This window comes from Eptesicus fuscus, chromosome 6 (assembly GCF_027574615.1).
Source record: "Eptesicus fuscus isolate TK198812 chromosome 6, DD_ASM_mEF_20220401, whole genome shotgun sequence".
Lineage (NCBI taxonomy): Eukaryota > Metazoa > Chordata > Mammalia > Chiroptera > Vespertilionidae > Eptesicus > Eptesicus fuscus.
The window spans coordinates 52203071-52224603 of record NC_072478.1 but is presented as its reverse complement, the minus strand read 5'-3'; the positions used below and the strand labels follow the sequence as shown (position 1 = coordinate 52224603).

The window sequence follows — 21533 nt, the reverse complement described above, 5'->3', positions numbered from 1 at the left end:
TCTCTGTGCTTCAAGTTTCCTTCTCTCTCAAACTGGGAAGATGATAATATTTATCTCAAAGATTTGTTATGAACATTTGTTTTATATTTGTTAAGAGCTTAGATGAATAAGTGGTGCTATAGAAGTGTTTAATTTTTTTAAATTTCAAAGTATTTAACTGACAAAAAAGTTCTCTATTCTACTGAAAAATATTTTGTTTGCTAATATGAAAACAGTTGAATTCATCTAAAAGAAAAAATATGTACATTGCTTCATTAAGAATTAATCGAGTGCTCTCATGCCTTTATTTCAAAACAGTATTTTATTACTTCAAATAAGATCACTGGCCAACTAGTTTGCAGTTTTATTGACACTAATAAGTGAGTTCTACTGTATAGTAACTGAAATTCAAAGCAACAGCAGCTAAAAGAACATTAAGCAATTCTTATTGAAGTAGATTTAAACTTACATAGATTCCTAAAACTTAAGTTGTTATCTGATAATCTTGACCACATGTTTTATAGATATATCACATTAGTTTAAGTAAACTAAACTTTTGTAGACGAATCTTATAACAAAAAAGATGGTCATGAATGGTATGTACCCATATATACACCATATTTACAAAACAGGGTCCAATGTTTTACACATACAATGTTTTAATAAACATTCTGTTTACAGCTATAAGATCAAAAAATAATGTTAAGATGTACACCTAATCAAAGATATCATGACATTCAAGGAACCTCTACATAAATCAAAAGCTGAAGATATCAAGAACGTCCCACTCCAAAGATAATCATGCAATGAACTAAGAAGATGAGCATTTTAGATCTACACTGTCATCAATCCCTTGATAATAAATGAAACAAGTCAGCTACTTTGCAACCACAAATGGTATATTAAATACATGACATCTCTTCTTTGCAGGAGGAAGTAGCTAGCAGTAGATAAAGTTCAGATATATTATTAAAGAAAGCACAACATAAATTCAAGGCTGAATATAGATAACCTTTAGAATACAAGCTGTCTAGAAAAAAATATGCTTCATCTTGTAGAGTATTATTTAAGATTTAAGAGCAATATAGTTAGAAATATATTAAACATGAACATGCCTCAATCAATTGGGTTTTGTGGCATAAAGAAAGGGATTTTTTTTCTGTGAAAATAAGCCTACTAAGAATTACAAATATATGCTTGCTCTCTTAAAAGAGACTTTCATGTGCAGTATTTGAACAAATCTATTTTCTCCACTAAAGATTAAGGTAACAATAACATTATTTGGAAAAACTTGGATTTTATTTAAATACTAGAGGCCCGTTGCCATGAATAGATTTGTGCAATAGGCCTTCCTTCCCTTGGCTTCCAGCAAGGGTTTTCCTCTGGCACCCGGGACCCAGCCCTTCACTCCAGCCACAGTCTGCCGTCTTGTCTTTGCTGCAGACTCCAGCCAGAGTCTGCCATCTTTGCTGCAGACTGCCATCTTCATCTTTGCTGCAGACTCTGGCCAGAGTCTGCCATCTTCGTCTTCGCTGCAGACTCCGGCCAGAGTCTGCCAACTTCGCTGCAGACTCTGGCCAGAGTCTGCCATCTTCATCTTCGCTGCAGACTCCAGAGTCTGCAGTCTTGTCTTCGCTGCAGCACTCTGCTCCTGTAGATCCCTTCGCCCCTCCCCCCCCCCCCCGTCCCTCTCATAGCAGGCGTCCTGCCCCGTCTGGCCACTCCGTGCCTGGATCAGCTGGGCGGCCACCATCTTTGGCCTTCTAATTTGCATACTCACTCTGATTGGCTGTGGGCGTAGCGGAGGTACGATCAATTTACATGTTTGTCTATTATTAGGTAAGACTAGAGGCCCAGAGCACAAATTCGTGCACGGGTGGGGTCCTGCGGTCTGGCCCCAATCAGGGCAGATCAGGGCCAGGCCTGTCAGGAGGAGGAGACAGCGGGAGGTTGGCTGGCCTGCCCCACCCCCTTTGGGGTAAGGGGTGCGATTGGGAGTGGGGCCAGTCAGGGGGAGGGGCTGTGGGTGGACTGCAATGGAGGGGCCCATTGGGAACAGTGCCGGCGGGGGAGAGGGTCCGCGGGAGGTTGGCCGCTGGCCCCACCATGATTGGGCTGGTTCGCTGGCTGCAGTGGGTGTCATAGTGACCGGTAATTCTGATCATTACAGCGTTTCAGTCACTGGCTTTTTATATAGAGAGATTTTATTATCATTAATCTATATAAAACCCTAATTGACTGAATGGCAGAATAACCAGCAGAACGACCGGTCGCTATGATCACACTGACCACCAGAGGGCAGATGCTCAATGAAGGAGCTGCCTGTAGCCCGCAGGGTCCAACCGGCGATGGTGGCGGGGGGGCAGAGGCGAGGCCGGCGAGAATGCAGTGCCAGGCCAGCCAAGGCATGTGCTAGCGGGAGACCCCTGGTCATCCTGCCAGTCGCCCCACAGAGGGAGGGACTGGCAATGGTGGGGTGGGAGGACGGGGCCAGCAAGCGGATGGTACCAGGCCAATGCGAGTGCGAGCAGGGACCCCGATCAGCCTACAGATTGGCCCTGATTGCTGGCCAGGCCTAGGGACCCTTCCCGTGTACGAATTCAGTGCACCGGGCCTCTAGCACTTTATAATATTACAATATTACAAAGCAAGGTAAAAATAAAAAATAAAAAACTGTACTAAAGTATAAAATTAAATAGTTTAAAATAAAGCTGCAGTGCATGCCAACAATAAATCCTATCACACATTCTATAGAAATCTAATGAATGTGAATAAAAAGCATAGATTAGAGATTAAGAGATAAATTGCCTAGATCTGAATTCTAGCTTTAACTCGGGCTATATCCTCCTTGTGCTGTTTTGTTTCTTCTAATATGTTTTTATTCATTTCATAGAGAGGCAGGGTGAGGGAGAGAGAGATAGTGACATCAATGATGAGAGAGAATCACTGATCAGCTGCACATCCCTCACTGGGGATCGAGCCCTCAAACCGGGCATATGCCCTGACCGGGAATTGAACCAGCAACCTCCAGTTCATAGGTCGATGCTCACCCACCGAGCCACGCCAACCGGGCCTCCTTATGTTGCTTTATCATTTATAAAATGAGAGACAATAACAGCATTATTTCAGAGGTTTATTTCAAGAATTAAATTAGTTAAAACATATATATACTGGTTGATTCAAGTCAGTTTAATCTCTTGCATAACACAGTGTTTTAAAAGTATTTTTCCTCTTTTATTTTTTATATATATTTTATTGATTTTTTACAGAGAGGAAGGGAGAGGGATAAAGAGTTAGAAATATCAATGAGAGAGAAACATTGATCAGCTGCCTCCTGCACACCCCCTATAGGGGATGTGTCGGCAACCAAGGTACATGGCCTTGACTGGAATCAAACCTGGGACCCTTCAGTCCGCAGGCCGATGCTCTATCCACTGAGCCAAACTGGTTAGGGCTCCTCTTTTATTTTTTTTTTCCTTTCAATTCCACATTATCTCCTTCCTCGTTTTCTCTCATTCATACACACAAGAACACATAAATCACCTCCATGATCACTAAAAATAAAAAAAAAAGACTGAACTGCAATCTCACCCCCAACTTTTCGTAATCAATTAGAAAGATAGGTTCCAGGTTAGGTTGGAGGGCTAACAAGGCAACTAAATTGTTTTTTCTTCTTTCAATTCCTAAAAAAATTAGCAAATAAAGTCCTTTTGAACAACAAAGAATTAAACAAAATTAACCAAATAACAACAACAAAAAGTTAACACATAGAATGGATCATTAAATAATTGGTTGCCATGGGGAAAATAAACATACTGGAACTAGAACTAAGGGTGCAAGAAAGCTCAGTTCTTAACCATATGCCCGAAGCAATATGGTGAGTTGACAAAATTCTGAGAATTTTTCTTAATGCCTTCATATATAGAGAAACAAACTGACTAGGAGGTATCATTGTGTCCATTTTTTCTCATTGAAGATACTGGAAAAAACTACAGTACCAAACTTGGTGAAGCAAGGAAGTGAAAATCAGGGCTGACTTCCCAGGACAGAAGCAGACACCAGACTATTCTCTGAAATGACATCATGATTCAAAGCCTAAGCACATTTTGCCCTGATGAGAATTGTCCACAGTTTCTAATAAGATGAAATGAACTTAAGTAGAAAATACTTAACAAAACCTTAAAGAGAAAGCAAAACTTAGGTGGGCTGGGAAGTTTCCTCACCCATCTCAAAGGTCTCTCATTCTCTTCATGATAGGCAATACAATATTGGCAAAAAATAAAAAATGCAAAATTCAGACTGTAGATCACACTGGGGAGAAGGGAAGAAGTCACTAACATATTCTGTTTGACTAAGTCAATAGAAAATCCAGGCAAGTTCATTCTAGGCATGTATATCACCAACCAATGAATCAATAAAAAACAAGCTGAATAGTAATTTCTTCAAATAAAACTGGGAGATTCTATACAAAAGACAAAGAATCTCAAGTGAATATATAACAAAATATAAAGGAAATTCCTCATGATTATCTCCTTGAAATGATCAATATAACAATAATATAACTAAAAAACAAACAAACATATAAACACATCAAAATAGCTAAGGTGAAAAGAGAGGTTGAAGACCTGAATTATCAAATGAGGAACAAAACATAATCATTATAGATAAATAAATTACAAACATCAGGTACAAAATAAAACACTAAAAACAGTTACTGCTGGTGAGAGATCAGAGAAAGTAAAGCAATTAAGAACTACAGATTACTGAGAATGGAGATGGCTGCTGACAGGAAGGCAGACTGCAAGATAGTGCGTGAGTGAGAGAACGAAAGGGGAGTGTGTGGTCGCACGGGGAGTGTTTATTGGTGAGCTGAGGGACAGCTATACTCCACGGGTCTGTTGGGGATTGCCAGATGGAGTTCCAATGACCCGGCAGCCTCCACTGCTACTGAAATCCCTCCTGGAGCAACTGGCTCTGACACGGAGACCACGCCATCTTGAAGGGGAGAGTGGCTGTTATCGGAAGTCTAAAAATCCTGGGAATCTACAACAACTCCCAGGAAACAACTGCGAACCCAGGAACACCGGACCCCAAGCAAAGCAAATACACGGACTCGGAGGAGCTCTGCACCTTCTCACGGAAAGGCCAGATTTCGCCCAGAGAAAGGTGAGGCCTGTGATCGAGGCAGGAGAGAGAAATGCGCACAATGGGAGCTAGAGGATCTGGGGAAGTCTGCACCCCAAAAACAATCCTCGGCCGTTGAGGCTAGCGTAATCCGCAAATGTAGAAGGGGATCCGCAGGGCTGCTAACAGAAGGGAACTCTAAAAAGCAACCCATAGCTGAACTGGGCGCAAAAGGGCAGCCTAAAAATTTTAAGTGTGTCGGCGACTTAGAGCCAGGGGGAAAAAAGACTGCACAGACTTGCGTGCAGCACCGGAGGGTAAAAGTCGCGCTCTTACTCTGGCTCTTTTTTTCTTTCTTCTTTAAATCCCTGCTTTTGACTACTAAGCCCAGAACATAGGATCACCCAATTGGGAACACTCTAAGAGACTGCAGGGGAAAGTTGTTTTTGTGGAACCTGGGGATCAGAGCGGGGAATAACCATCAGAGAACCATCTCTGGGGCAGGCCATTCCCCCAAACCAGTATTAAGTGCAACAGGGAAAACAAAATCTAAGCACTAGCTAGAGAGGACTTATAGACCCGGAGGTCAATCCAGAAACACTGACCCAGGGGTTGAATCACAAATTGACTCTTGTGTAAACACAAATAAAGGAGTATAAGAAACAAAGACGTACTGCCTGCTTGAAAATCAGGACTGTGGCTTACAACACTGAGGAGCAGTGGAATGCAGGGAACTTCAATATTGTCCTGACTAGGAAACAGGCGTGCCAAACAGAACAGTACAGGAAGTGAATGACCTTCACTATTGCACATTTTTGTTTTTATTTTTTGTCATCTTTTACTTAAGAAACTAAATGTTTTTCTTTTTTCCTCACTTTATTTTACCTTTTTAATTATTACATTTTTATTTTTAATCAGTATTATTACTACTAGTATTTTACCTTTTTTTTAAAGTGTCATTTTATTTTATCTTTATTTTATTTTGGGATTAGTGTCCTGCATTCTATTTTCATCTTTCCTTTAGCATCATTTTACTCTATCTTAACTTTACCTTTATGCTAACACTATCTTTCTCACTTTTCCCCTTTTGTTGTCCTGTTTCTCTTACCCTATTCCTGCTTTAGATTTTCCCTATTCGTTCTTTTTACCCCGTTAAAAATTCATGCTACTTATATATCTAATTTCCAATCCCTTGCTCTAAGTCCATACACACCTCTCTCTTCTCTTTCTTCACTACCCAAATTTTTTTTCTCTCTGTCCTTTTGTTGTTGTTTGCTTGATTGTTGATTATATTGGGGGTTTTTTTATGCTTACTTGTGAGATTGTTTCGCTATTTCTTTTTGTGTGTTTTTTTTGTTTTAGTTTTGTTTGTTTTTTGCTTCTGTTTTTCCTCGCCTCGCTTGATATTAGTTGTTGTTTGTAGTTTGCATTCATCTCTAGGTATTTGTTGCTTACATTTGTTGGGATTAGTGGCTATTCTATTGGAGTTTTCTCCTCATATAGTTTTTGCCGCTCTTCTTTTTTATTCTCTTTCTTTTCTCTCTTACTTTTTTTCCCTTTTCTCAATTTCATTTTTGCACTCCTTTTCTTCTTCTTCTTCTTTCTTTCTTATTGCCTAATTCTCTTTTCTCTGGCGGTCACCTTTATTTGGGGTTATTCATATCATGAATACATTTGTGTTCAATGCCTTGTGCATTGTGCTTGTTGTGTTGTATTTTGTGCCTTTAAACCAACACAGGAGAGAGAGAACTATGTAACCAAACACCCGGAGAAAAGAGATTATGGGGAGATAAAGAAACAGCCCACATACGAAAGAAAAGAGAAAGAATTCAGAGAAATGGTCATAAGGTGGTTAAAAAGAATGGAAGAAAATTCAACAGTATGTGTAAGAACCAAGAGGAAATGAAGAAGAACCAAGAAGAAATGAAAAATGGCATCACTATAAAGAACTCAATAGAAAGCATCAACAGTAGACTAGAAGCAGCAGAGGACTACATCAGTGAGCTAGAAGACAAGGTAGGAAAAAATACCCAAGCAGAGCAGCATCTAGAAAAAAAAAATTAAAAAAACAGGAGGAAAGCCTAAGGGAACGTTGGGACAACACGAAACAAAACAACATCCGCATAATAAGGGTGCCAGAAGGAGAGGAAACTGAGCAAGGAAAAGAAAACCTGTCTGAATAAATAATGACAGAAAACTTCCCTGATATAGGGGAGAAAAAACTCACACATATCCAAGAACGTCACAGAGTCCCAAACAAAATGAACCCCAAAAGACCAACGCCAAGGCACATTATAATTAAATTGGCAAACGCCAATGACAAAGTAAGAATCTTAAAAGTGGCCAGAGAGAGACAGAAAATTACCTACAAAGGATCCCCCATCAGACTAGCGACTGATTTCTCAACAGAAACACATCAAGCCAGAAGGGAATGGAATGAAATATACAAAGTCATGCAAAGCAAGGGTCTGAATCCAAGAATACTGTACCCAACAAGGCTATCAATCAAAGCTGAGGGTGAAATCAGGAGCTTCACAGACAAAAAAAAGGACTAAGGGAGTTTATTACCACCAAACCAGCAATGCAAGAAATGCTAAAGGGTCTTCTATAAAAAGAAGAAATAGGAAGCAAAGAAGGAACACAGGGGTAAAGAATAAAAATGGCAACAAACAAGTACCTATCAATAATAACTTTAACCTTTTGCACTCGGATGTCGAGTGTGACTCGACACGGTTAGCATTAGAATAAAGGAATCGAGAAAAAAGCAAGCGAGTGCAAAGGGTTAAATGTAAATGGATTAAATGCCCCAATCAAAAGACATAGGGTAACTGAGTGGATAAGAAAACATGACCCATATATCTGCTGTCTACAGGAAACCCACCTCAGAAAAAAAGACACACACAGACTGATGGTGAAGGGATGGAAAAAGGTTTTTCAGGCGAATGGAAATGAAAAAAAGAAAGCTGGGGTATCTGATAAATTAGATCTCAAAGTGAAGGACATAAAAAGATAAGGAAGGTCACTTCATAATACTAAAGGGAGCAATCCAACAAGAAGAAATAACTCTGGTAAACATATACACACCCAATACAGAAGCACCCAAATAAATTAAAAAAAACTTCTGGAGGATATCAAGGGAGAGACTGACAGCAATACAATCATAGTAGGGGACTTTAATACCCCACTATCACCATTGGACAAAGCCTCTAAACAAAAAATCAGCAAAGAAACATCAATCCAAAATGACTCACTAGATCAGCTGGGAATTAACTGACATCTTCAGAACATTTCACCCCAAAGCCACAGAATATACATTCTTCTCAAGTGCACATGGGTCATTTTCAAAGATAGACCATATATTGGGGCACAGGCAAAGTCTCTTCAAATTCAAAAAGATAGAAATCATATCAAGCATCTTCTCAGATCACAATGGCATAAAACTGGAAATCAACTACAATAAAACAATCCAAAAAAATCAAACACATGGAGACTATATAGCATGCTATTAAACAATGAATGGGTTACCAGAGAGATCAAAGAAGAAATAAAAAACATCATGGCAACAAACTACAATGAAAACATAACCATCTAAAATCTACGGGACACAGCAAAAGCAGTCTTGAAAGTTCATAGCTCTACAAGCCTACTGCAAATCAAGAAACAATGGTAATAAATTACCTAACCCTACAACTCAAAGGGTTAGAAAGAGAACAACAAGAAAAGCCCAGGGTAAGCAGAAGGATGGAAATAATAAAGATCAGAGCGCAGATAAACGACAGAGAGACAAAAAAAAAACACAATATAAACGATCAACAAAACCAAGAGCTGGTTCTTTGAAAGGATAAACAAGATTGATGAACCCCTAGACAGGCTCACCAAGAAGCAAAGAGAGAGGACCCAAATAAACAAAATCGGAAATGAAAGAGGTGAAATAACAACAGACCCCACGGAAATACAAAGGATTGTTAAAAAAAAACTACAAACAACTCTACTCCAACAAACTGGACAACCTGGAGGAAATGGACATATTCCTAGAAAAATACAACCTTCCAAAACTCAATCAGGAAGAATCTAAAAATCTCAATAGGCCAATAGCTATGGAAGAAATTGAAGCAGTCATCAAAAAGCTTCCAAAAAGTAACTATAAGAGAGATATGAAAAACATATGTGATATAGATTAATGAAGGTATAGCTAAGTAAAGAAAAAGAAAATAAAATGAGAAAGAATTTTCAAATTTTAATTTAAAACAATTTCCAAGAACTGAATTGACAGTATAACTGAAGACTATGTTCCAGGATAATTTTGTGAATAATGTTTATTACTGAGTCATACTGCTGTTGGAATTGAACTTCATGAGCAAATAAAGAAATCTCAAACAGGAAAAAGCAAATCATCAACTGAGAAAAATATCAGACCAGCCTCAAACTTCTCTGAAAGCAGCATTCAAAGCTAGAAGAAAGCAAAGCAATGTCTATAAAGTTCTAAAGGAATGCAAGTGTTAGCCAAGAATTTTAAAACCATCAGAATGTCATTCCAATATAAAGACAGCAGGGAAATATTCTTAAACATGAAAGAAGTTTAAGTTTACAGCACACATGAGCCCCTTGTACATTAAAAAAAGAAAAGAAAAAGAATTGAGTCAAAAGAAGGAACCTGGACACTAAGAAACTCTGACTAATAAACAAGGGGGTGGGGTACTGAATTCACTTGTATACATTTTGTTCCCCAAAGTCTTATAGGACTGGCTGCTAAAATCTATCATGTGCTTTTTTTCTGCATTTACTGGTATCTTCACAGAATTTTTCTATTTTAATTTGTTTAGATATAATTTACTTAAGAAATAGATATCTTAATATTAAACCATCTTTGAATTCCATGAATAAAATCTAAGTATATAATTCTTAGTATATACTTATAATTAGTATATAATTATTTTATTACATTGTGGAGAATGTTGATTAAAGATTTAGTTAGAATTTTGTACCCATATTCATAAATAATATGTTTTGGAGTTATATTGTTCCAATAACCTTTTCAGGTTGTATAAAATGCACTCGGGAGGTCTTCATCTTCTTTAATGTACCAGAAAAATATCAGCAACATTTGAATTATCTGTTCGTAACATGTTAGAAAGAACCAGATGGTGCTTTTAACTTTTTTCCAATTATTAACAAACATTTTTTCCAAATTTTTCTAGCTCACCTTAGGTGTCAAATTTGCTAATTTATACAGCTACAATACCATTAATTTCCTCTATGAATTAACACCTGTTACACGTGTTCAGGTGTGACTGTTGAATACGCAGAAGTCATTAGATGGATTGTCACTTGGTCCCTCAGTGAGGATCCAAGGAGAAAGCTATATGCTCCCTCATTTCCTCTGCTCCAAAGGTTATCGAGCTCTCAAATCACAAGGGTAAAGAAACTCCATGCAGAAGCTGCTGCAAATTAACTTGTAGATAAATTTGAGTTGAGACCAGAGGGCTAGAGACTTATACTATCTCTCTGTAAACATCCATGATTCTCTCACAAAGTAAGTCTTAATTTTTTGGTGACATGTTTGCTTACACAATCCTGCCATTTTACCTATGCATTGGTAACTTCCTCACACCAAACATATGTGGAACCTACCTCAAATTCCGCATGTCTGTGAATATCCTCTGCTCGCTGCCTGCTCAGGATAAATTCAGCTTCATTTGCTACTCTTACTAGATGATCCTTCATTGTTTGGCTCAGCAACCTATAAAAAGATGAATATTCACCAATCAGAAAGGACTTATGCACCCCTATGTTCACAGCAGCACAATTTACAATAGCTAAGATTTGGAAACAGCCTAAGTGCCCATCAACAGATGAGTGGATTAAAAAAAAAATGGTGGTATATCTACTAGTACACAATGGAATACTATGCTGCTGTAAAAAAGAAAGAACTCTTACCATTCGCAACAGTATGGATGGACATGGAGATCATTATGCTAAGCAAAATAAGCCAGTCAGAGAAAGATAAATATTACATGATCTCACTCATTTGTGGAATATAATAAACAACATAAACTGATGAATGTAAATAGATCCAGAGACAGAGAAGCATCGAACAGACTGTCAAACTTCAGAGGGAAGGCCGGGGAGAGGGTGAGGAGTTAAGAGATCAACCAAAGGACTTGATGCATGCATATAAGCATAACCAATGGATACAGACACTAGAAGGGTGATGGCATGTGCGGGGGGCAGGAGGTGGACAGGGAGAGGTCAATGGAGGAAAAAGGAGACATATGTAATATTTTAAACAATAAAGAATAAAAAATAAAAGATTAATATTATCAATTAAATATATGTATACACATACACCACATATTTCACTGTTATTGGGAATGAAAAAATATTTCCTGTCTTCTCTGACATCATACCCAATGAAGTAACATTACTTCACACTAAATCAGCCATTTTCAGCCAGTATGCCACAAGAATTTTTAAAACATGCAACACCTAACTAGTTAGTCAGGGGCACTGACCTTTTTTCCCCTTAGATTGTCAAATAAAAAAATGACAATAACCAACACAACAATAGCCATCCAGTGTCAAGGAGTCAAAATTATACTAAACTATTTTGTCAGATCATAAAAAAATATAATATACATTTTGGTGTGTCACAAGAATTTTAGTAATTAGTGTATGAGTACCATGAGATAAAAATGGTTAAAAATCACTGCACTAAATATCTGAGGAATATAACAGCAAAAAAGTTATCCTTCTGGCAAGAGCAGATTAGCTTTTATGAAACTAGCTATGCAACAAAAGAAACTAAAAATGCTTAATTAAATTTATGTATCAATCTTTTTAAAGATACTGGAGAGTTCCCAAGATTTAAAGAGCCAAGATCCTGGAGAAAAAAAAGCATGCAAAAGACATGCAGCCTGACTTTCCCACTGAAGTATTTGCTGTTCACAGGTGGGAACAGAGAAGCTGAGCAGAGTTGTGTTCAGTCTTACAGAGCTAGGGACACAAAAGTTGAATTTTATAACCTGTCAAGGTAGAGGGGTCCTAGTAGATTACCTAGGTTTACAGAAGGAACGCAGATATACCTTAGGAAATAAGAAATAGACCGACCTCCAATATACTAAAGCAAACCCTCAAACAACATTATGGTGATTTATATTCAGATTAACTAGCTAAACAAAAAAGCTAAAATTTTTTTCAGAAGCTCATGGGGGGAGGGCAGAAACCAATGCACAAGGCCACAGTAAAAGCCCAGATTTTCAGAAGACCTCACAAGGGCTACATGCTAGGAGTAATCAAACTGAAAATAGGACAAACTCTCACAGATTTTTAAAACTCCAGTTTTGAATCAATCAGCTCAGTCCAGTCCTAAATTAACAGAATCAGCACCTAGTCAACTGCTAACCAGAAACCAAAAGGAAAATCCTCTCAAAAGATATCATCTGCAGACTAACATTTACCCTTGCAATTTTAAAAACACTTTCCAACATCCAATCACAAATTAACACGTATAACAAGAGACAACATCAAATGAATAAAAACCAAATAGAAACCAACTCACAGAAAATCAAGACAGTAAAGTTTCATATCTGAACACTGAAGTAAATGTAGTTATAGTTAAGAAAAACAGATTCTAGCAAAAAGAATTCCAGGGGACACTGAAATCTGTAGAACTACTGAACAAAACAAATATGAAATTAGGAATAGATTTACAAGCTTATGAAACTCAACTGAAGAACAACTTATCTGAAAGATGGGTCAATGACAACTGAACAGAAGCACGGTAAGAAAAACGATGAAAATTTTACAAAATATGTAACAGACACACAGGACATGGTAAAAAGGTCTATCATGAGTATATATGGAGTAAAGACAGTATTTAAAATAATTTAAACAGAGCGATATTTGAAGAGAATGGGAAAAAAATAGAACACTATTTATTTTGAAAACTGGAAAAACAAACAGAAAACACTGAGCCATATGATCAAGTGCTACAAACTCCAAGCAAGGTAACAGAAAACTACACCCAACCCTATCATAATAAAACCGTCAAATGAAAAATATATTAGCTGGCTGGGAGAGGGAAAAAGTGAAAGAGGTAAGGACAAGTTCTTGCCTTCAAAAGAACAAGAATAAGACTGATGGAAGCCACCTAAGTATGACCTCTTCAAAGTGCTAAACAAAAATAACAGCTAACTAAGAATTCTATACCCAAAAAGTATCTTCCAATAATGAAAGTGAAGGTATCCAGAACATACCACTGTGAAGTATTTTTCTGAACTCCCCTTATCTGCCTAAAAGCAGAATCTACCAAAAGAATTCAACTGCCATAAGTCCTCTCCACTGAAGTTTCACAACCAGGGAAGACTGACTCCCATTACCTGGAGACTAAAAGTCAACACCCGGATAAGAAACTGCCAAAGGGGACACTGTCACTAAACTCTATCTCCCATCTATTCTCCTAAGGGTCCCTTTATATTTCCTAAAAGTCATTTATTTGCACATAAGTGCCCTTCTCCCTTCCCTCTTCCCTATCAAGATGGTATAAGCCTTTAAATCTTAACCTCTGACTTTAGTCCCATATTTTTGGGAAATCCCTCAAACATACGGGAATTAAAAAAAAAAATTATTTTTTCTCTTGCCAATCTTTTCTCAAGTCTTTTGTCGGTTTGCTTCAGAGGTCACCAACCAAAGAACCTAAGAAAGTAAAGGAAAGGTTTTTCCTTAGGCAAAGCAAAACATGGACATTTAATGACAAACAAAACAAAATTTGTCAATAGACAACCCACATTAAAGGAAGTTCTTTAGACAGAAAAAATAATAATATCAGACTAATGAAAGACAAGGAAGTAAAAAACAAAGCAATGGAAAAGTTAAACATGTAAGTAACTCTGAAAGAATATTGAATGTTTACAACAATTACTAGTATAATAATGACTTCTAACATTCAAAAAATATAATCTTAAAATTCATAACAATAGCCCTCAAGGCTACAGAAATAAAAGGAATCAGTGTTCTGATGTTCTTTTATAGTCCATGAAATGGTGAAAACTAATTCATAGAAGATGCTAACAACTCTGCCCTGGCCAAGGGGCTCAGCTGGTTGGAGTATAGCCCTGTACACCAAAAGGCTGCAGGTCCGATTCCTAGTCAGGGCACATACATAGGATGCGGTTCAATACCCCATTGGGCGCATATGGAGGCAACAGATCGATTACCTCACATTGATGTTTCTCTCTCTCTTTCTCTCTCTCAATCAATCAATCAAGTTAAAAAGTATCCTCAAGTGAGAATTTTTTTTAAAAATGTTCCCTCTAACATTCACATTGCAATCTCTAGGCAACTACTAAAGTATCTAAAATAACGAAAGCCTGCCCTGCTGGCGTGGCTCAATGGTTGAGCATTGATCTATGAAGCAGGAAATCACGGTTCAATTCCAGGTCAGGCCACATGCCTGGGTTGTAGGCTTCATCCCCAGTGTGGGGCATGCAGGAGTCAGCCAATGATTCTCTCTCATCATTAATGTCTCTATCTCTCTCTCCTTCTCTCTTCCTCTCTGAAATCAAAAAATATATATATATTAAATTTTTTAATAAAATAAAAATAATAAAGGCCTGAAGAAGGGGCAGGAGCATGGTGGATGGGGTAAATAGGGGGAAAATAAGGGGGTATCTATAATACTTTCAACATTAAAGATAAATTTAAAAAATAAAATAAAATAATGTATAAATTATCAGCTAATATTGAATAACAAAAATAATTAACTCAAAAGAAGAAAACAAAAGAGAAAAAAGGAACATGCAAAACATGGAATAAATATAAAGGGAACAAATAATAAGGTGTGGCCTCCAAGAAGAATAATTAATTTGATATGAACCCCAAGAAAGAATTTATATGCTGAGATGGACTCCCCTTAGATGGGCACAAATTTTATAACTAGAGGCCCGGTGCATGAAAATTCATGCACTGGAGGGAGGTGTCCCTCAGCCCAGCCTGCCCCCTCTCACAGTCCGGGAGCCTTCAGGGGCGGGAGGCAACCTGGCAATCAGGGGAAGGTGATGCCCCCATCACACCTCTGCTGCTGCCGGCAGCACAAGCCTCGACTGGCCCTGGTTACCTGAGCCTCGGGCGGGTCCAAGGCTTACCTGCGCCTGGGCAGCTGCCATCCGAGGCTTGCCTGCACCTCGGGCCGGCCCTGCGTGCCTGAGCCTCAGTCAGTGGGGGTTGCAGGAGGACCTGAGGCCCCTGGCAGGGCTGAAGGGACTCCAGCGGCAGGCGCGCGGAGCAGCCAGCCCCAGCTGAGGAATGGAGGATACTCTCAACGACATGAGTTATAACTTCTAATTTGTTGGACACCACAGTTAGGCTTCAGTTTCAGGGGAGGGAGGAAGAGAGGGATGGGCAGCTTGTTGGAGGAGCCTGGGCAAGCTGTCAGTCAGTGGGGATTGCAGGAGGACCTGAGGCTCCCGGCGGGACAAGGGGACTCCAGCGGCAGGTGCACAGAGCAGTCAGCCCCCCCCCCCCGTGGGCGCCGCCAACTTGTGATGGTGTGATGGTCAATTTGCATATTGCCTCTTTATTATATAGGATAAGAGTCCAGCAGCCATTTGCTGGAAGGGCTCCTTATGTACTCTGTACACCGGAAAGAACCTGACTGACCCCTTGGCTTCCCCCATCATGCCCTGCTTTTTTATGTCATCTAAATCACCCATTGCAGGGAATCTCTGGTTTTGTCTCTTGAAGAAGGGACTGAGACCTGCCCCTGTCCAATCAGAGCTGCACAATTATATATTCATTTGCATCTATACAAATCAATTAGAACTGCTCTATAACAACCAATCAGAACACAGGATACCATACAATCAAACTGTATGATTTGGAACAATCAAAAGTGTAGGAATTTGGAAACCTCATTTGGATAAAACTGGAACAATTGGGAATCTGGGTGGGAACTGTCTCTGTAAAAGAGGGCCTCCCTTTTGTCTCAGTGGAGCACACTTTCGGTTCTCACCAGAGACTACATTTCCACAGGTTTACAAACTGTTTCACCTGAATCAAGCCTCCTTTTCCACACATCTTTGGGAGTTTTGGTTTACAAAGAAAATAAGTTTTAACCTAAATATGTAAGGACTATATTTTTAAAAAAACGGATTTAATAATACAATTACTTTCAAGTAGATATTTTAACATGTGTTCTATTTATAAGTGACACAATTTCAATATAAGTTTTTCAATTTTAAGTATTTTTCAGAAAAGATGAACAATAAAAAATAGTAAAAGAAAGCATCTAATGTACAGTCACATCCCCTCCCCCCCTTATCCACAGAGGACAGTTTCCAAGACCCCCAGTGAATACCTAAAAGTATGGGTAGCACCAAACCCTATATATACTATGTTTTTTCTTATGCACACATACATATGCTTTACACTTCTTGTTAGCAAATCTGAATTTTTGGCATCACTACTCTTGTGCTTTGGGGCCATTATGCAGTAAAATAAGGGATTATTGAACACAGCACTGCAATATGAGGACAGCTCATCTGGTAACTGAGACAGCTACTAAGTCACTAAACAGGCAGGTAGCATACACTATGGACACTGTCAAACCGAGAATGAACATAGCTGTTAAGAAAGACTCCTGGTGGCTAACAGGGCTCAAATTTATAAACAGAGTACAGTAGCCATTGCTAAACAGGGGCCTCTCATGCTCTCTGCACTTCAGGGAAAAGCTGAAGTGAGCTGCCCATCCTCCTTCCCTGGGCTCCTGCCATCTGCATCAACACTCATAAGAGAGCTTCTAGGATCAAAATTTGACCAATAAGACTGAGACTTTCTCTACCCAATCGGAGCTACAGAGCGATATCTTTGCATCTTTACCAATCAATCAGAGCAACTCCATTCTGATCATAACAGTGCTTTTTGAATCAATCAAACTGAGGATTTGGAGTCCTTGCCTGCATAGAAATGGGCCAATCAGGGACAAGGGGCAGGAAATCCTCTCTTGTGCACTGTTTCTGTGGAGTGCACTTTGTTTGCATCAAAGACTGTGTTTCCGTGGCCAGAGCTATCTGGAACTGGAGCCCTAACACCGAAGCTGGAGCCCTAACACCCCAGCTGGAGCCCTAACACCCCAGCTGGAGCCCTAACACCCCAGCAGGAGCTGTAATACCTGAGCTGGAGCCATAACACCTGAGCTGGAACGGAACTGTACTGTGAGAGCAGAGCTGTGACACCGGAGCCGCCTCACACAAGCCGTTCCACAGCCATGCTATATCATAATTGAACTTTCTCAGTACATACTGAGCTATCTTGCAGCCATTCTGTTCCACAGCTGTGCTGAAATCATAGTTGAGCTGTTCCACAGCCTAGCTGTTTCACAATTGAGCTGTTTGCACTGAATAAAGTCTCTCCCCTTCACCGCAGCCCAAATGGGGAACACCTGTTGGCATTGAATTGGTGATGACAACCTTTGGTTGACATTGCACTGGACAAAGGGATGATTCACAAAGGGTGGGACGAAGCAGGACAGTGCGAGATTTCATCACTCTACTCAGAATGACACAAAATGTAAAACTTACGAATTGTGTATATCTGGAATCTTCCATTTGAAATTTTTGGACCATGGTTGACCATGGATAACTGAAACCATGGAAAGCAAAACCATGGATAAAAAAGGAACCTATTGTGCCTTTATTAATATAAGGGGGAAATGGCTTTAAGAAGCAAAATCAGAGATAAAGAGATAAGCACGTCAAATGATAAATGAACCAGAGACATAGAAATTCAGAATTTTGAGATTCTACATTTTATGTTCCTAAGAATATGGCTTATAACTAGGTGTAAAAGATATAACACTACAGAATATTTTTAACAATATGATCACAAACTTGATCTAATAAATATATATATATTTATCCACTAGGTGAAAAATAAACCTTCTTTTCAGGTAAATATGGAAGATACAGGAAAAAAGCAAATGTGGGATAACAAAGAATTCTGTAATGATTTTCAAAGGAAATCATACCAAATATGTTCTCTGACACAGAACTAAACTATTAAAAAATTAACAGGACTAAATATTTAAAAAGTAGCCCTTTGTGCAAAGAGATTCTACAATGGCCCCCAACTTCCCCAACTGTCTCCTAGCCACTTCAGAAGTTAATGCAATGTCTTATCTATGATTTGGGGGTAAGGTAAGTAGGGTATTCTTTCAAGTGCTAATAAACAGTACACATTCAGGCATTACAGATAAAAGCAATCCCTAGTGCAATTTAAAAACTGCTAATGAATAACTTCCTATGACTCTACAGATGGAGATGGCAAGGGCTTTTAAGAGCGCCAATGTGAAATACTGGTTGGTGCTTCTCAGTTTCTCTCTAGAGACCAAAAACCGCATCGTGAATTTCACATCAATGTATTGCCTCACAGCACTCAAACGTTAATTGATTAGTCAATGGCACACCATTTTCCCAGTCACCAAACAAGCAACCTCAAAGTTATTCTAGTCTACTCCCTCTTCTCTACCATTTTCCTCCAAGCTCCTAATCAATGAGCAAATATTGCCAGGGTAATTCCTCTGCAGTATTTCCAGATTTAATTTATGCTCTCTATTTCACAACTCATGTCCTAAAAAGCAAGCCTTAATCATTTCATCCACAGTATGACTGAAGAAGTCTTTGGAGTACTTACTCTGACCTTTTAACATCTTTCTCCACATTTCCCTCTGTCTTTTAAATATCTGTCAAATACCTGTTCACCGCTACTATGCTACTATAAAGACGAGGCTAAGCACTAGAGATGAGCTTTCCTACAGTGGACTTGGGAAAAAAGAGAATATGATGAGGTCCTTTCCAGCTTTAAATTCTAATATAAGTGCTGTGCTGAACACACTATAAGGTGACCTCCTATTGAGTTTAACCCAGACAGAATATGGGCATGCTTCTAGGAACAGGTTACTTTGCACAGCAAAGGTGATGGGATAGCCACTCCTATGATATGCTCCATTATAAGGCTCTGCCTTAGCAGACTGAAGAGTCTTCTGCCAGCCTTGAAAAGTAAGCCACCATGTGACCAGAAGCTAGGGCAGCCTCTAGGAGCTGAGATAGAACCCTGGTGACAGCCAACAAGAAAATGGGGACCTCAGCTCTACAAGTGAACGGAACTGAATTCTGCCAATAACCACATGAGTTTAAAAGAGGACTCCGAGCTCCAGAGAGGAACACAGCTTGGCCAGCACCTGTGAAACGCTAAAGAGAGGATCCAGTTGAGTTGCACCCAGACACCTGACACACAGACATTGTAAGATAATAAATGTGTGTTGTCTTAAGCTGCGACCTTCGTGGTAATGTATGTATGAAAGAGTCATACTATGCAAACCTGTTCATTTTAACTAATGGTGCACTATTATTATACAGAGAATTTCTGTGGATGGAACATACCATAATTTATTAAACTAGTCCCTTATTCAGAGATTATTCATTTTTTTCTGTCCCAACTCTGACTACTAAAATCATTGCTAATGATTCCAGTTACTGAAGCTAGAAATGAGTCATATCTGACTCTCCCATATTTGGCATCCAATAGACTAAGTACTGTGTATTCTATCTCTGCAATAACTCTAGAAGCTGTTTCGGTAATATTTTCCAGTACCCTGCAGGCACTCAGCATCATTTACTACAATTACTACAATAGCCTCCAATCAAGCTTCTTTCCAATAGTCTTATTAGTCCAGCCAATGCTCCACAGGATCATTTTTCTAAAATGAAAAATCTTATTATCACTGCATACTTTAAAAATGTAACTACCTTCCAATGATCTACAGAAGAATACATCTGAAGAAACCCAAAAGACTAATTCAAAAGAATATATACACCCCTATGTTCATTGCAGCGTTATTTACAATAGCCAAGATCTGGAAGCAGTCCAGTGTCCATCAGTAGATGAGTGGGTAAAAAAGCTGTGGTACATTTACACAATGGAGAGTTAACAATTATGCACAGCTTAGAAACCAGGCTCATATTTGCTGCTCCTTTTTTACTCTAAGGCTGATTTCTCAAACATTGCACACTGTACTTTTGCACCTCTTTGCATCTGTTCCTACTAGTCTCTCAGCCAGGAATGACCTCACTTCTAATTCCATCTTGCCTATCTTATTCATCCTTCAAAGCAAAACTCAACTAAATAAAACCTTTTCAGATCCTACATCTGCTTCCCTCCACAGAACTAATCCCCCACCAAGGGGCATATGCCTTTTCTGTGGTAGTTATCATGTTGTATCATTCTGTATGACACCATTTCAATTATGTATTTACAAATCTGTCTTCCATTCCAGATTGCACCAACCTAGTATAATTTATTCTTATATCTCCAGACCATAGAACAGTGCCTGAACATTGCTGGAGGTCCAGCAGTGCTTTTTTAACACTAGCTTATGCCAAGCAATTCTAGAAGACTATATGTGAGAAATATAAAGATGCACAAAACTATCCACAGGAGTTTACAATCTAGTATAAGAATGGTATCCACAGGGAGTTTGCAACCCTATATAATAAAAGCCTACTATGCAAATCGACTGAACTATGCAAATCGGCAGAATGACCAGTCACTATGATGTGCACTGACCACCAGGGGGCAGACGCTCAACGCAGGAGCTGCCCCCTAGTGGTCAGTGCGCTCCCACACGGGGTGTGCTACTCAGCCAGAAGCCAGGCTCACAGCTGGTAAGCGCAGTGGCGGTGGCGGGAGCCTCTCCCGCCTCCACTGCATGCAGGCTGTAAGGAGCGAGGGGCCCTGGACTGCGAGAGTGATGTCCGGCAGGTGGACATCCCCCAAGGGGTTCCGGACTGCAAGAGGGCACAGGCCTGGCTGAGGGACCCCCTCCTAGTGCACAAATCTCGTGCACCAGGCCTCTAGTCTAATATAAGAAGTTAGGACCACATGCAAATAGTAGGTTAACTATGATAAGTACCATATGTTCTTAAAACATTTCATTCTCTTCTCTTATCTTCTTTAACATGAAATAGAACTTTCCTGGTTTTCCTTTGACTTAGCAGCTGCTTTACTTCTCCTTTCCTGCTACTGCCTTTTCTGCATTACCTCCAAATGTTGAGGCATCCCAGAGATCAGTTCTGTGCCCTTTCCTTAAATTATATAAGCCATCCCATGACCATTAAATCTAACCTATTACTATTTTTTTAATCTTTTTTTTATTAAGGTATTATATGTGTACATATCTTACCATTGCCCCACCCCCACTCCACTCCCATACATGCCCTCAACCCCCAGAGTTTTGCGTCCATTGGTTATGCTTATATGGATGCATACAAGTCCTTCGGTTGATCTCTTATCTTCCCCACCTCTCCTTAACCTTCCTGCTGTAATTTGACAGTCTGTTTGATGCTTTACTGCCTCTGTATCTATATTTTTGTTCCACA

General features: G+C 39.3%; 1 protein-coding gene across 1 annotated transcript in view; it reads right to left on the bottom strand.

Annotated features, from left to right (window-relative positions):
* LRBA (LPS responsive beige-like anchor protein) overlaps window positions 1-21533 on the bottom strand; it is a 564845-nt gene that overhangs the window by 340110 nt on the left and 203202 nt on the right. The window contains exon 35 of the mRNA XM_054717692.1: window positions 10735-10843. Coding sequence (XP_054573667.1) covers window positions 10735-10843 — 109 coding nt within the window. The remainder of the gene's footprint in view (window positions 1-10734; window positions 10844-21533) is intronic.